Here is a 9,616-nt window from a genome sequence, read left to right on the forward strand (position 1 = left end):
TTCAAAAGGCCCTTCATGTTTGATAATGCACCTCTGCCTTGCAACCTTCTCGAAATGAGCAGGTCAAACGCAAAGGGCCAGTTATCAACCAAGGCAAGGCACCCATCCATTGGCTGCCTGGGTTACAGAGTCACGGGTCTCTATCAATCTCACGACTTCGAGTCCTGATCCGATAATCTTTGGAAGGTATTAATTCCAATCTTCTAATCGGTTTGATGGAGGTAACCTGCATAGATTGCTTTTATTGATACGATCACTAGCGCTGGCCAGTAGGAACGTCAAGAGAGCTCGAGATTGCTTCGCATGACAGATGGTTCCTGTCCCTTTTGCAGCCAAACATTGTGGGGTTTGGCCGCTCACTGTGGACCACTCTCAGTCTCGAGAGTGCTTACTTCAACGTTGCATTACACGTACCTCGCGTATCATGCCGGTGATGTCGTGCTCAGAGAAAGAGTCACCGGCGATCCAACGCAAATTAATGGGCCTGTCCATTGATAGCACGCGTACGGCCGTAGTCGAGGCCCTTCCGGAAGGATTGAGCTGTCCCGCCTGCAGCCAATTGCTTCAGAGCTGCAGAAGAGGGGCAAACGCAAAACTCTTAGCTCTCCCGTGCGGGAAGCACTTGCAAAAGAAGAGGAATGAACCAGTCTCGCCTGAACGCCTGTTCCACTTTCAGGTACGTGAGTTTGCGTACAGCCGTTTGCTTTTTCTGTTTGTCATTGGCGCAGCTGAACAATCCAAAGCACTTGGAACGGTTGACGGGAGGAGTTACGAAAAGCATACTCAACATAGCTGCAGCTGAGGGCTGGAATTTCTGAAGAAGAATCCACGATTTGGGATAGTCCAATTTCTCTTGTAGGCGATAGAAGTCCGCCATGAATTCACATTTTATACCTCACTAAAGCCTCTATCGTTGCTGAGTCCGGGGGGTCTAAGTCAGAATTCTCTGCTTGGCGGTGAGATCAACCAGCCAGAGAAGAAGAATTATATCACGTGACATACCTACAGAAGACATGATGGTCTCGATACAAGGATATTGAGAACCCAAAAAGGCTCAACTCCCACATAGCTAATTGCATATCGAGTCTTCTGCACTAAACGGTGCGCATTCTCCGCTCCACTTCCAATGACACGCCGTCTGATTGGCCAGACACGTTCCAAACGCGGCACCTGTCCAGGTCGTGCTTTCCATTAAACCCCAGAAGCTCTTCAACCGGTCACGACCACGTCCCACGTCTCAGCATTGTTCAAGGAGGTATTCTCGTACCAAACATAATGGGGCGTAGTACTTCGTACTTCTGCACCTCAATCCATCAATTGATGATCCAGCCCAGTCCATATACGATTCAACACAACATCTAATTCCTCACGTCCTCGCTCCTCTCTCGGCCCCGGCCAGCTTCTCAACCTCGTGCATCTGACTCTCTCCCTGTCATAAGTTGATTGATTTCTGCCTCCTAACCCCTCCAAGCTATTTCCCTTCTTTCCTTCGCACGATAACCTCGTCATAAATTCTGTCTCATAATCTCCGGGATCCCTGTTGAAACCCTGTCCACCTCTCCCTTTCGTGCGACCTCGACCGCCACGTAACGATCCGAGCAGCCTCGCAGACCCTCAGTGAACCGGATCCGCCCTCTGCCACCACCACTAGACTTCGGTGTTTTCACAGCAGTAGTGTGAGTCTATACCGTCGGCAATAACCTGATGTTGCTTGCCCCTCCAAGAGCTAGATATGTATGGGGTTTCTTCACCTCAAGTGTCGATTGCATGCTTCTCTTGCCCGTCTCCATACTTCCCAAGTTCGCTCCTTCCTCCTTCCGACCTCTTCCTTGCTAACTCTGGCGCTCTTTGAAGCTTCCACGACTCCATCTGCCCAGCTGGGCTGGTCGACGACCCTCGACACCATCATTTCACATCTCGTCGTTCCCTCCGATCCGCAACTGCCCATGGTATTAGGGTCACCATGAAGAGCATACCCCTCATCATTAACTGGCACGACCAGAATGCCCCAGTCTACTCAGCACACTTCGAGCCCAATGGCAAGGGAAGGCTAGCCACTGCTGGCGGAGACAATAATGTCAGGGTACGGTCATCCAGATCCGCAGATTGCGCACTGATATTTGCTCCCCTTCTAGTGAGCAATCGACTGACGAGTTGACTTTTAGCTCTGGAAAATTGAAGCTGAGGGTGAAAACCGAAAAGTTGAATATCTCTCTACACTAGCGAAGCACACACAAGCTGTCAATGTCGTCAGGTGGTCCCCGAAAGGTACTTCCAATCCGATCCTGTACTTCTTGTTGCGCCGCCTTTATCATCTCAGTTTGGCGTAGCCTTGCGGCACAATTGGGATTGGGCTGTGCTAACCTCCTTCGATGGAACGTAGGCGATCTTCTGGCCTCTGCTGGAGATGATGGGAACGTCATTCTTTGGGTACTCTCTGAAACACACCAAACTGCCTTCGGCTCAGATGGTCTTGAGGACAAGGAAACGTGGCGGGCCAGGCATATGTGCCGGTCGAGTGGTGCCGAGATTTATGACCTTGCCTGGTCCCCGGACGGCTCCCATTTCATTATCGGAAGCATGGATAACATTGCACGCATCTATAACACGGCGTCAGGTATGCTGTCCTCCACCTCACGTCGCTTTTGCTGATCCACCCTACGCTCTTAGCTTCGCCGTATATTGATTCTGACTTGGTTCCAGGATATCTTGTCCGGCAGATTGCAGAGCATAGCCATTATGTTCAGGGTGTAGCGTGGGATCCTCTTAACGAGTTCATCGCCACTCAATCCTCTGACCGATCCGTCCACATCTACTCGCTCCGTACGAAGGACGGGCAATATACCCTGAACAGTTATGATGATGCAAAGCCTCCAAAGTTGGCGAGTCATGCCAAGGCCGATCTTCCCCCTCGAAGAATTTCATCCAGCAGCCCTGCGCCGCCGGATTTCGGTGTTCGTGCGCCGCTTCCAGCCGACTCTGTCACGTCGGCGTCTATCAACTCGCCAGTCCCCTCAGCACCTGGAACGCCCAATTCACTCCCTCTCCCGATGAACCCCCCGAGCGTTATGAGCCACAGCCGGAGGTCATCTTTTTCCTCGCGGCGCTCACCCTCCCCTGCCCCTTCCATGCCTCTCCCGGCAGTCATGCCGATGGAAGCGTCTCCCAAGCCGCCATCTTTCCTCAATACCGGCTTGGGAGTCAAGAATGCCAGCCTGTATGCCAACGAGACTTTGACCTCCTTCTTTCGACGGTTGACCTTTACGCCTGATGGCAGTCTTCTGTTGACTCCCTCAGGGCAATACCAAACCCAGCACCAGACGGATAAGGATTCGAAACCAACGTATGAGGTCATTAACACCGTGTACATCTACACGCGAGGCGGCATCAACAAGGCTCCCATTGCCCACTTGCCCGGCCATAAGAAGCCGTCAGTTGCTGTGCGTTGTTCGCCAATCTTTTATCAGCTGCGTCAAACACCCGTGACAACTAAGCATATCACAATCGACACATCCTCAGCGGAAGAACCGATACCCGAACTACCGGAGCCTCTGTCTGGGCCATCACCGGGGTCGCAGGTTATGGAGCCTCCACCACCCCCCACTTGTGATGCGACATCAGCACAAGTGAAGCCCTCGAGCGCCGACTCTGACGCTGCCACGGCGGTTACCGGCGGCCCCAAATCCGCTTTTATTCTACCGTATAGAATGATATACGCTGTCGCAACCCAAGATTCGGTCTTCCTCTATGATACCCAGCAACAAACGCCTCTTTGTGTTGTTAGCAATCTTCATTGTGCCACTTTTACTGACCTCACCTGGTAAGTTTAATATTTGCGTTTCTCTTCTCCATGGTCCCTCCCTGTTATTTGTGTGTGCTTGACACCCTACTAAACATTACTTTAGGTCAAGTGATGGTCTGACGCTTCTGATAACGTCTTCCGACGGCTTCTGCTCTACGCTCTCCTTTGCACCTGGAGAACTTGGTGAGATTTATACTGGCGATGTGCCTAGTCTCAAGAATCCTACTCTTTCGGGCCCAGTAACCTCAGCGCCAGTCCAAAACATGCCAGTGCTGACACCCACCTCGGCTTTTGCGCCACCATCACCGTACCATGGTCATCAGCACAGGAACTCTACCGGTTCCTTCACTGCCCCATCGCCACCTACTCCTGCCTTGTCGTTCCCGGCTGGACGTCCCAGCTCTCCAGCGAGGTCGACATCGGCCTCATCGGTCACTACCCAGGCTTCCACAGCTGTATTGAGCAATCCGCCTCTCATTGTCGGAAGCGTCCCCGGCATCGTGGCAACGAATTCTGGCAAAGTCACGGGAGTCCCGATCACCACTCCTCCCGAGACCCCCCGCAATACGAGCACTGTTGCTGGGGTCAAGCGGGATGCTAGCGAGGCAGAGAGGGATGAGGTGAAGGAGCCCAAGAAGAGACGGGTTGCTCCAACGCCAGTAACACAGGATCCTAAACCAGAGGCTAGTTGACGCTATCCTGCGAACTTGCCTTGACCCTTTCCTTTCTTTCTTTCATTTTCAATCTTTCTTTCTGTTTGTTTTTCTTTCTTTCCTTTTTTTTTTCTAGGCGGATAGTCTCTCTCTGTTCATGGGCATACGAAAATTGGCGCAAGAAGACGGTAAGGCGCGTAGATAATCAAAGGGCATTGCGAATGCTTTTAGCGATGATTACTTGACGGTTGCGGAAATGAAACGCATCAATCAAGTAGCTTTTTTTAGGGAACCATTATGTTTTCTGCTCCGGGGCACCTTGAGGGCACGTCATTTACTACGGTTAGGGTCTCAATTCTTTCGTCTGTTTATTTCAGAAAGCCGGCTTTTGGCGGCTATCATAAATTGACTGTTCTTTCAGTGTGTTCCAAACAGTTGTGTAATTATATCTTGAGTGACGATGGGAGATTTCCGTGTGTCTGGCAACCATGACAACCAAGTACGATCATGAACCATGGAGAATTACCCAAGAACTAACGATGACCATTTATTTCCCTCTCGTATCATACGTACAGGATACAACCAACCCGCCTAGCAGTGACGGAGTCGGTTGAAGCTCTCTTGGCTATTTATATACACACTTTGTGACACTGGGTTCTGAGAACAGCGCTAAAAGCAGACGAGCACCAAGGCATTTTCAACACCAATGAATTTTCTTCTTTTCTATTCCTTCTCCCGCTTAGAACTTGTAAACTTGGTCTTTGCCGTAACCCAGCTCCTTTAGGATACCACTGAGCTCACCCTGGTCCTGGGGGCTATTCTTAGGACCGGAGATAGCCTTCATAAGACCAGGAGGACCGCAGACGAAGACCTTGACGTTCTCCTCCTTGGGCTCAGGAAGGACAGTCTTCAGAAGGTCCTTAGTGATGAATCCCGAATTACCAGCCCAGCCCTTGGGAGGCTTATCCAAGGTATAAAACGCGCGGAAGCGCTGAGGATACCTGTTCTCGAGGTCGGCGAGCTCCTTCTTGAGGAGGATGTCACCCTCGGTGACGTTGCCGAAGACGAGGGTGACCTTGGTCTTGTCGTCGGGGTTGGAGAAGATGGCGCGGAGGAGCTGGTACATGGGGGTGATGCCGGTGCCGCCGGCGAGGAGGGCGATGTGGTTGTGCTTGTTGGGCTGCCAGAGGTACTTGGGGATGGGGCCCTTGAAGTCGAGGACGTCGCCGGGCTTGAGGTTGGCGATATGGGTGGACATGGGGCCGTTGGGGTATTCCTTGACGAGGAGGTCGAGGTAGCCGCGGGCCTCTGCGAGAGGGTTTTGTTAGTTAGGGGAATTGAAGCAGGAATCGGGCCAGAAAGACAAAGTAGAGAGGAATCGTAAGACTTACCCTCGTCGTTGATGGGGGTGTATGGCCTGATAACGGGCTTCTCAGCACCCTCAGGCTTGAACTTGGTCAAAATGGCGCTGGCAATATGAACACCAGAAACCATGTCGTCCTCGGGGAGCTTAAAGCGCAGCTTCTTAGTATTGTGGCTGACACTCTCGACGCTCTCGACCTTCAAGGGAATGAATCCCTGCTCTCCGCCAGTCAACGCAGCCTTCGCGGGAGTTCCGGCGGCAGAGGCGTCGATCTTCTTGCCGGCAGCGGCACCGCCGAGGAAGTAGTAGGCCGCGCCGCCCAGGCCCGCGGCTCCGGCGATGTAGAGGGCGGCGTTGGAGCCGCTCTTGGGGGCGGGAGGGGGAGGGGTGGCTGCGCTGGCGGTGCTGTAGTACCGCGTGGCCTGGCAACGGAGGGGCCGAAGAGTGCGGGCGGCGGATCGAGCGAACATTGTTGTGGTTGGTATTCTCCGCGGAAAAAGGAAAGATCAATTGGGTGTGTGGGATGGGTGTATAGTGCGATTGATAAGATGGGGCGGTTGGGAAGAGTGTGTTTGTGCCTTTCACCTTTTATTTTGAGGGAGAATACAAGGTGGTGAGAGTTTGTCTCTCAGAGGACTGCTGTGACGAGAGATGTGCCTTGCATGACATCAATCGACTGACATTACTAAGTTTTTTCTTGCTCTTTGTTTCGGAGCTTTTGGGAGCTTGGGTCATGTCCGCGCCGGCAAGATCTCGGTTACTGGGGCTGGTTCATTATTAATCCAGGGTCGAGCTGTGACAATGCGATGCGTGCAATTGTCTTGGTACAGGTCGAGCATTTCTCAGGGCTTATAAATATTAATGGAGGTACATCAGTTGATATATTCTTGGCGCTTGTTGAGTGGAATCGAGTTTTTGGAGAGCAAATATTGATATCTTTGGATGCTGGATTTTTCGATGGACAGGCACCAAAGTTAAAAACGAATTGGAGCTAACGTCACAATGGGCCAGGGACAGCTCCAGTGCCGAAGCAGGCCGTTCGAAGCTCCCCCCCCAGCGACGTTTGACTGCAGATGAAGCCTCACTTACATGAATATGCCCAGCTGAGACTCCCGCACCGTTGTGAGAACCTAGAGACACAGCTCCGGAAATACGGAGTAATAACGAAGCTTGCTGTCTACCAAAAGATTCCGATTCCGGTTGGAGTAGTTCACTCGGCCACGTGGACATGACGTGAGAGGTACCCTCCTTGAGCTCGGGTTTATCAGGAAAATTCCATGATTCAAATATTTCGGCTTGCCTTCAGGGCAAGGTACAGGGCTAGTGAACAGCTGGCGCCCCTACCTCGTGGAATCTAGAAATCCACATCATGACATGAACGGCGAACTCGGGGAGGGTTCGTAGATAACAGCTATGGGCCGCGGATTTAGCTTTTCCTTTCGCAGAGGCACGATCCGTTACTCCCGCGGGCATCCTGCTCTAGGCCAGCGTAATCCAGGTACTTGAGTTAATGAAATTTGATCTTCTCGCCAAATGGCAGCAACACAGCTGTCGAATTACGAAGTAAATCTACTCACACCTCTGCGTAGTAACATATAATCGAGATGCCAGGCCTCTGGGATATTGCGTAGTACTAAGCTCGGATAGAGAGCTCCCGCGCATTATGAACCGGACTACTGACCGAGGACGGTGCACTCGCGTTCTCTGCCTTAGTTTGCTACACAAGTAAGATCATTAAATACCTAATACACAGGTACAGTGCAGCTGTTTCTCCAACCTAGGTTCCTCAGCTCAGGAACTGTCCACTTCCGCTTCCGCAGCGATTTCTTCAGCGGGAAGTGGGGGACAGGAAGAATGTACTTTCAAATGTAGCTTTTTGATGGTGGGGTCCACGCACGTGACATGACTTGGGGAAACCATCTCTTCCAGAGCACCTGCATTCCAACAAACTCTCCAATGCAAAATCCTCCTTCTCCTTGAACCCAATTCCAAGACGCGCAACAAGCCATCATTGCGCTTCTAGATTCTCTCAAACTCGATATTGTAAAGGTATGGTATTACTAGTGATGCTTATTATATCCTTGCCAGGTCGTCTATGATGATTTCTATCTATTGGAGCTGTCTGATTTCTTCAAAAGTGCTGAAGCAAATTTTATACGCAACAAATTTCTGAACGACTTTCCCCGGCAGGATGCATTCCTTTGTTTCCTCAGACAACTATCTTGCCAAGCCAGTTTTGCTAACTGCGTTGTAGAAACGTAGAATAGTCAGGAGGAGATCCTAGTCCTTGCGACCATGGCAACGGAAGTAACGAACGGTAACGGTGTAGCTTCTGATGTGACCAAGAATGGCGATGGCCATGGGTCGTCGGACTTCAAGCTCAAGTTTTGCACAGTTTGTGCCAGTAATCAGAACAGGTATGAAACACCAGTCTGCCTCTTGCCGCTTGCGTCATTTCCATTTCCCTCCTAACCATGAGTGCTAGATCTATGGAGGCACATCTGAGGTTATCTCTGGCCAACTACCCAGTCATTTCCTTCGGAACAGGATCCCTCGTCCGACTACCCGGTCCGACCATCACGCAGCCCAATGTATACCAATTCAATAAGACCTCATACGACAGTATGTACAAGGAGCTTGAAGCGAAGGATCCTAGGCTATACAAGGCCAACGGTCTACTCAACATGTTGGAACGTAATCGCGGCGTCAAGTGGGGTCCCGAGAGGTGGCAGGACTGGCCGATTGGCTTCCCAAGACTTCAACACTCGAATGACAAGGGAAGCGAAGGCACAGAGGGTGGCATCGTAGACGTTGTCTTTACCTGTGAGGAGAGATGTTGGGATGCCGTGATCGATGACCTCCACTGGCGAGGCGCGCCGCTGAATCGGCCCGTCCATGTTTTCAACGTCGATATCAAGGATAACCACGAGGAAGCCTTGGTTGGCGGCAGAGGCATCCTGGACCTGGCCAACTCGCTTAATAAGGCCGCGGTAGAAGAGCGGGAGCGCACTGGCCATACTGCCTTTGACAATGGCAGCTCGTCTGCGAGGGCCAGCTTTGATGAGCGGGTGCCGGAGATCCTGGCTGAGTGGCAAGAGAGGTGGCCCAATCTGCCCGCTGTTTGGACGTTGGCTTGGTTCTGAGCAGGCCCACCCATGCCTTTACAGGACCGGGTTATTACTTCTTCCGATGATGTTCGCGGAAGTTCTTTTCCTTTTTTCTTCTACGGCAGACGATTTACGAAGACATGCCACTTTTGTATCATGATTCATTGCCTCTCGTTTCTACGGGGGCAGGGTCGGTGGGACGGGTTTGGTTTTTATGGCGTTTTTGGGAGTTATCCGATCTTATACCCCACGGCATAAACTAGGAAGACAGCACAATGAATAAGATGAAACATCTCCGTCACTGGCGAGGAAGCTCAGCGAGGAGGGGACTTATTAATACATACACTCTCTTTAAACAGAACTGCCGGTCGGCGTTTGCCTAAAGTGCCCAGGATGGGGAATGATTGTCTGGTCTTCTCACATCGGAGGAGAAGCCGACCGAACTCTTCTATGTTCAAGACGAAACACAACACGTCACTCCCCAGGCAGAGTGACTTGGGCGGCTGGGAAGGCCAACGCCAAGGGTTTGTCGAATCCCGGTCGCCATTACACTGAATCGAGGTCGATCAAAGAAGAGAGAAGTGAGGAGAAGAAAACAGAAAAGAAAGTCCGAGCCCTATGCAGGTACGGGGCAAGAAATCTGGGGTTCGGACAACGGGCGACGAGGATGGGCGAAGGGAGATTATTCTAG

At 51.6% G+C, this 9,616-nt stretch overlaps 3 protein-coding genes across 3 annotated transcripts; 2 read left to right on the plus strand and 1 right to left on the minus strand.

Moving 5' to 3' along the window:
* Positions 1–1,963: 1,963 nt before the first annotated feature.
* Positions 1,964–4,494, plus strand: SAPIO_CDS6117 (Uncharacterized protein; the record flags this gene model as incomplete). Its single annotated transcript, XM_016788301.1, has 6 exons — positions 1,964–2,083; positions 2,166–2,187; positions 2,384–2,617; positions 2,671–3,440; positions 3,495–3,820; positions 3,906–4,494. 6 exons carry the CDS (start codon positions 1,964–1,966, stop codon positions 4,492–4,494), a joined length of 2,061 nt encoding a protein of 686 aa, XP_016642058.1.
* Positions 4,495–5,194: 700 nt separating this feature from the next.
* SAPIO_CDS6118 (NADH-cytochrome b5 reductase 2) lies at positions 5,195–6,288 on the minus strand (the record flags this gene model as incomplete). Its single annotated transcript, XM_016788302.1, has 2 exons — positions 5,195–5,763; positions 5,847–6,288. 2 exons carry the CDS (start codon positions 6,286–6,288, stop codon positions 5,195–5,197), a joined length of 1,011 nt encoding a protein of 336 aa, XP_016642059.1.
* Positions 6,289–8,113: 1,825 nt separating this feature from the next.
* On the plus strand, positions 8,114–8,961 carry SAPIO_CDS6119 (RNA polymerase II subunit A C-terminal domain phosphatase SSU72; the record flags this gene model as incomplete). The annotated part of the gene is made up of 2 exons (XM_016788303.1): positions 8,114–8,235; positions 8,304–8,961. The coding sequence occupies 2 exons, from the start codon at positions 8,114–8,116 to the stop codon at positions 8,959–8,961; spliced, it is 780 nt and encodes a 259-aa protein (XP_016642060.1).
* Positions 8,962–9,616: the final 655 nt, after the last annotated feature.

Source organism: Scedosporium apiospermum, assembly GCF_000732125.1.
Source record: "Scedosporium apiospermum strain IHEM 14462 chromosome Unknown SEQ_SAPIO_0100, whole genome shotgun sequence".
Taxonomy (NCBI): Eukaryota; Fungi; Ascomycota; class Sordariomycetes; order Microascales; family Microascaceae; genus Scedosporium; species Scedosporium apiospermum.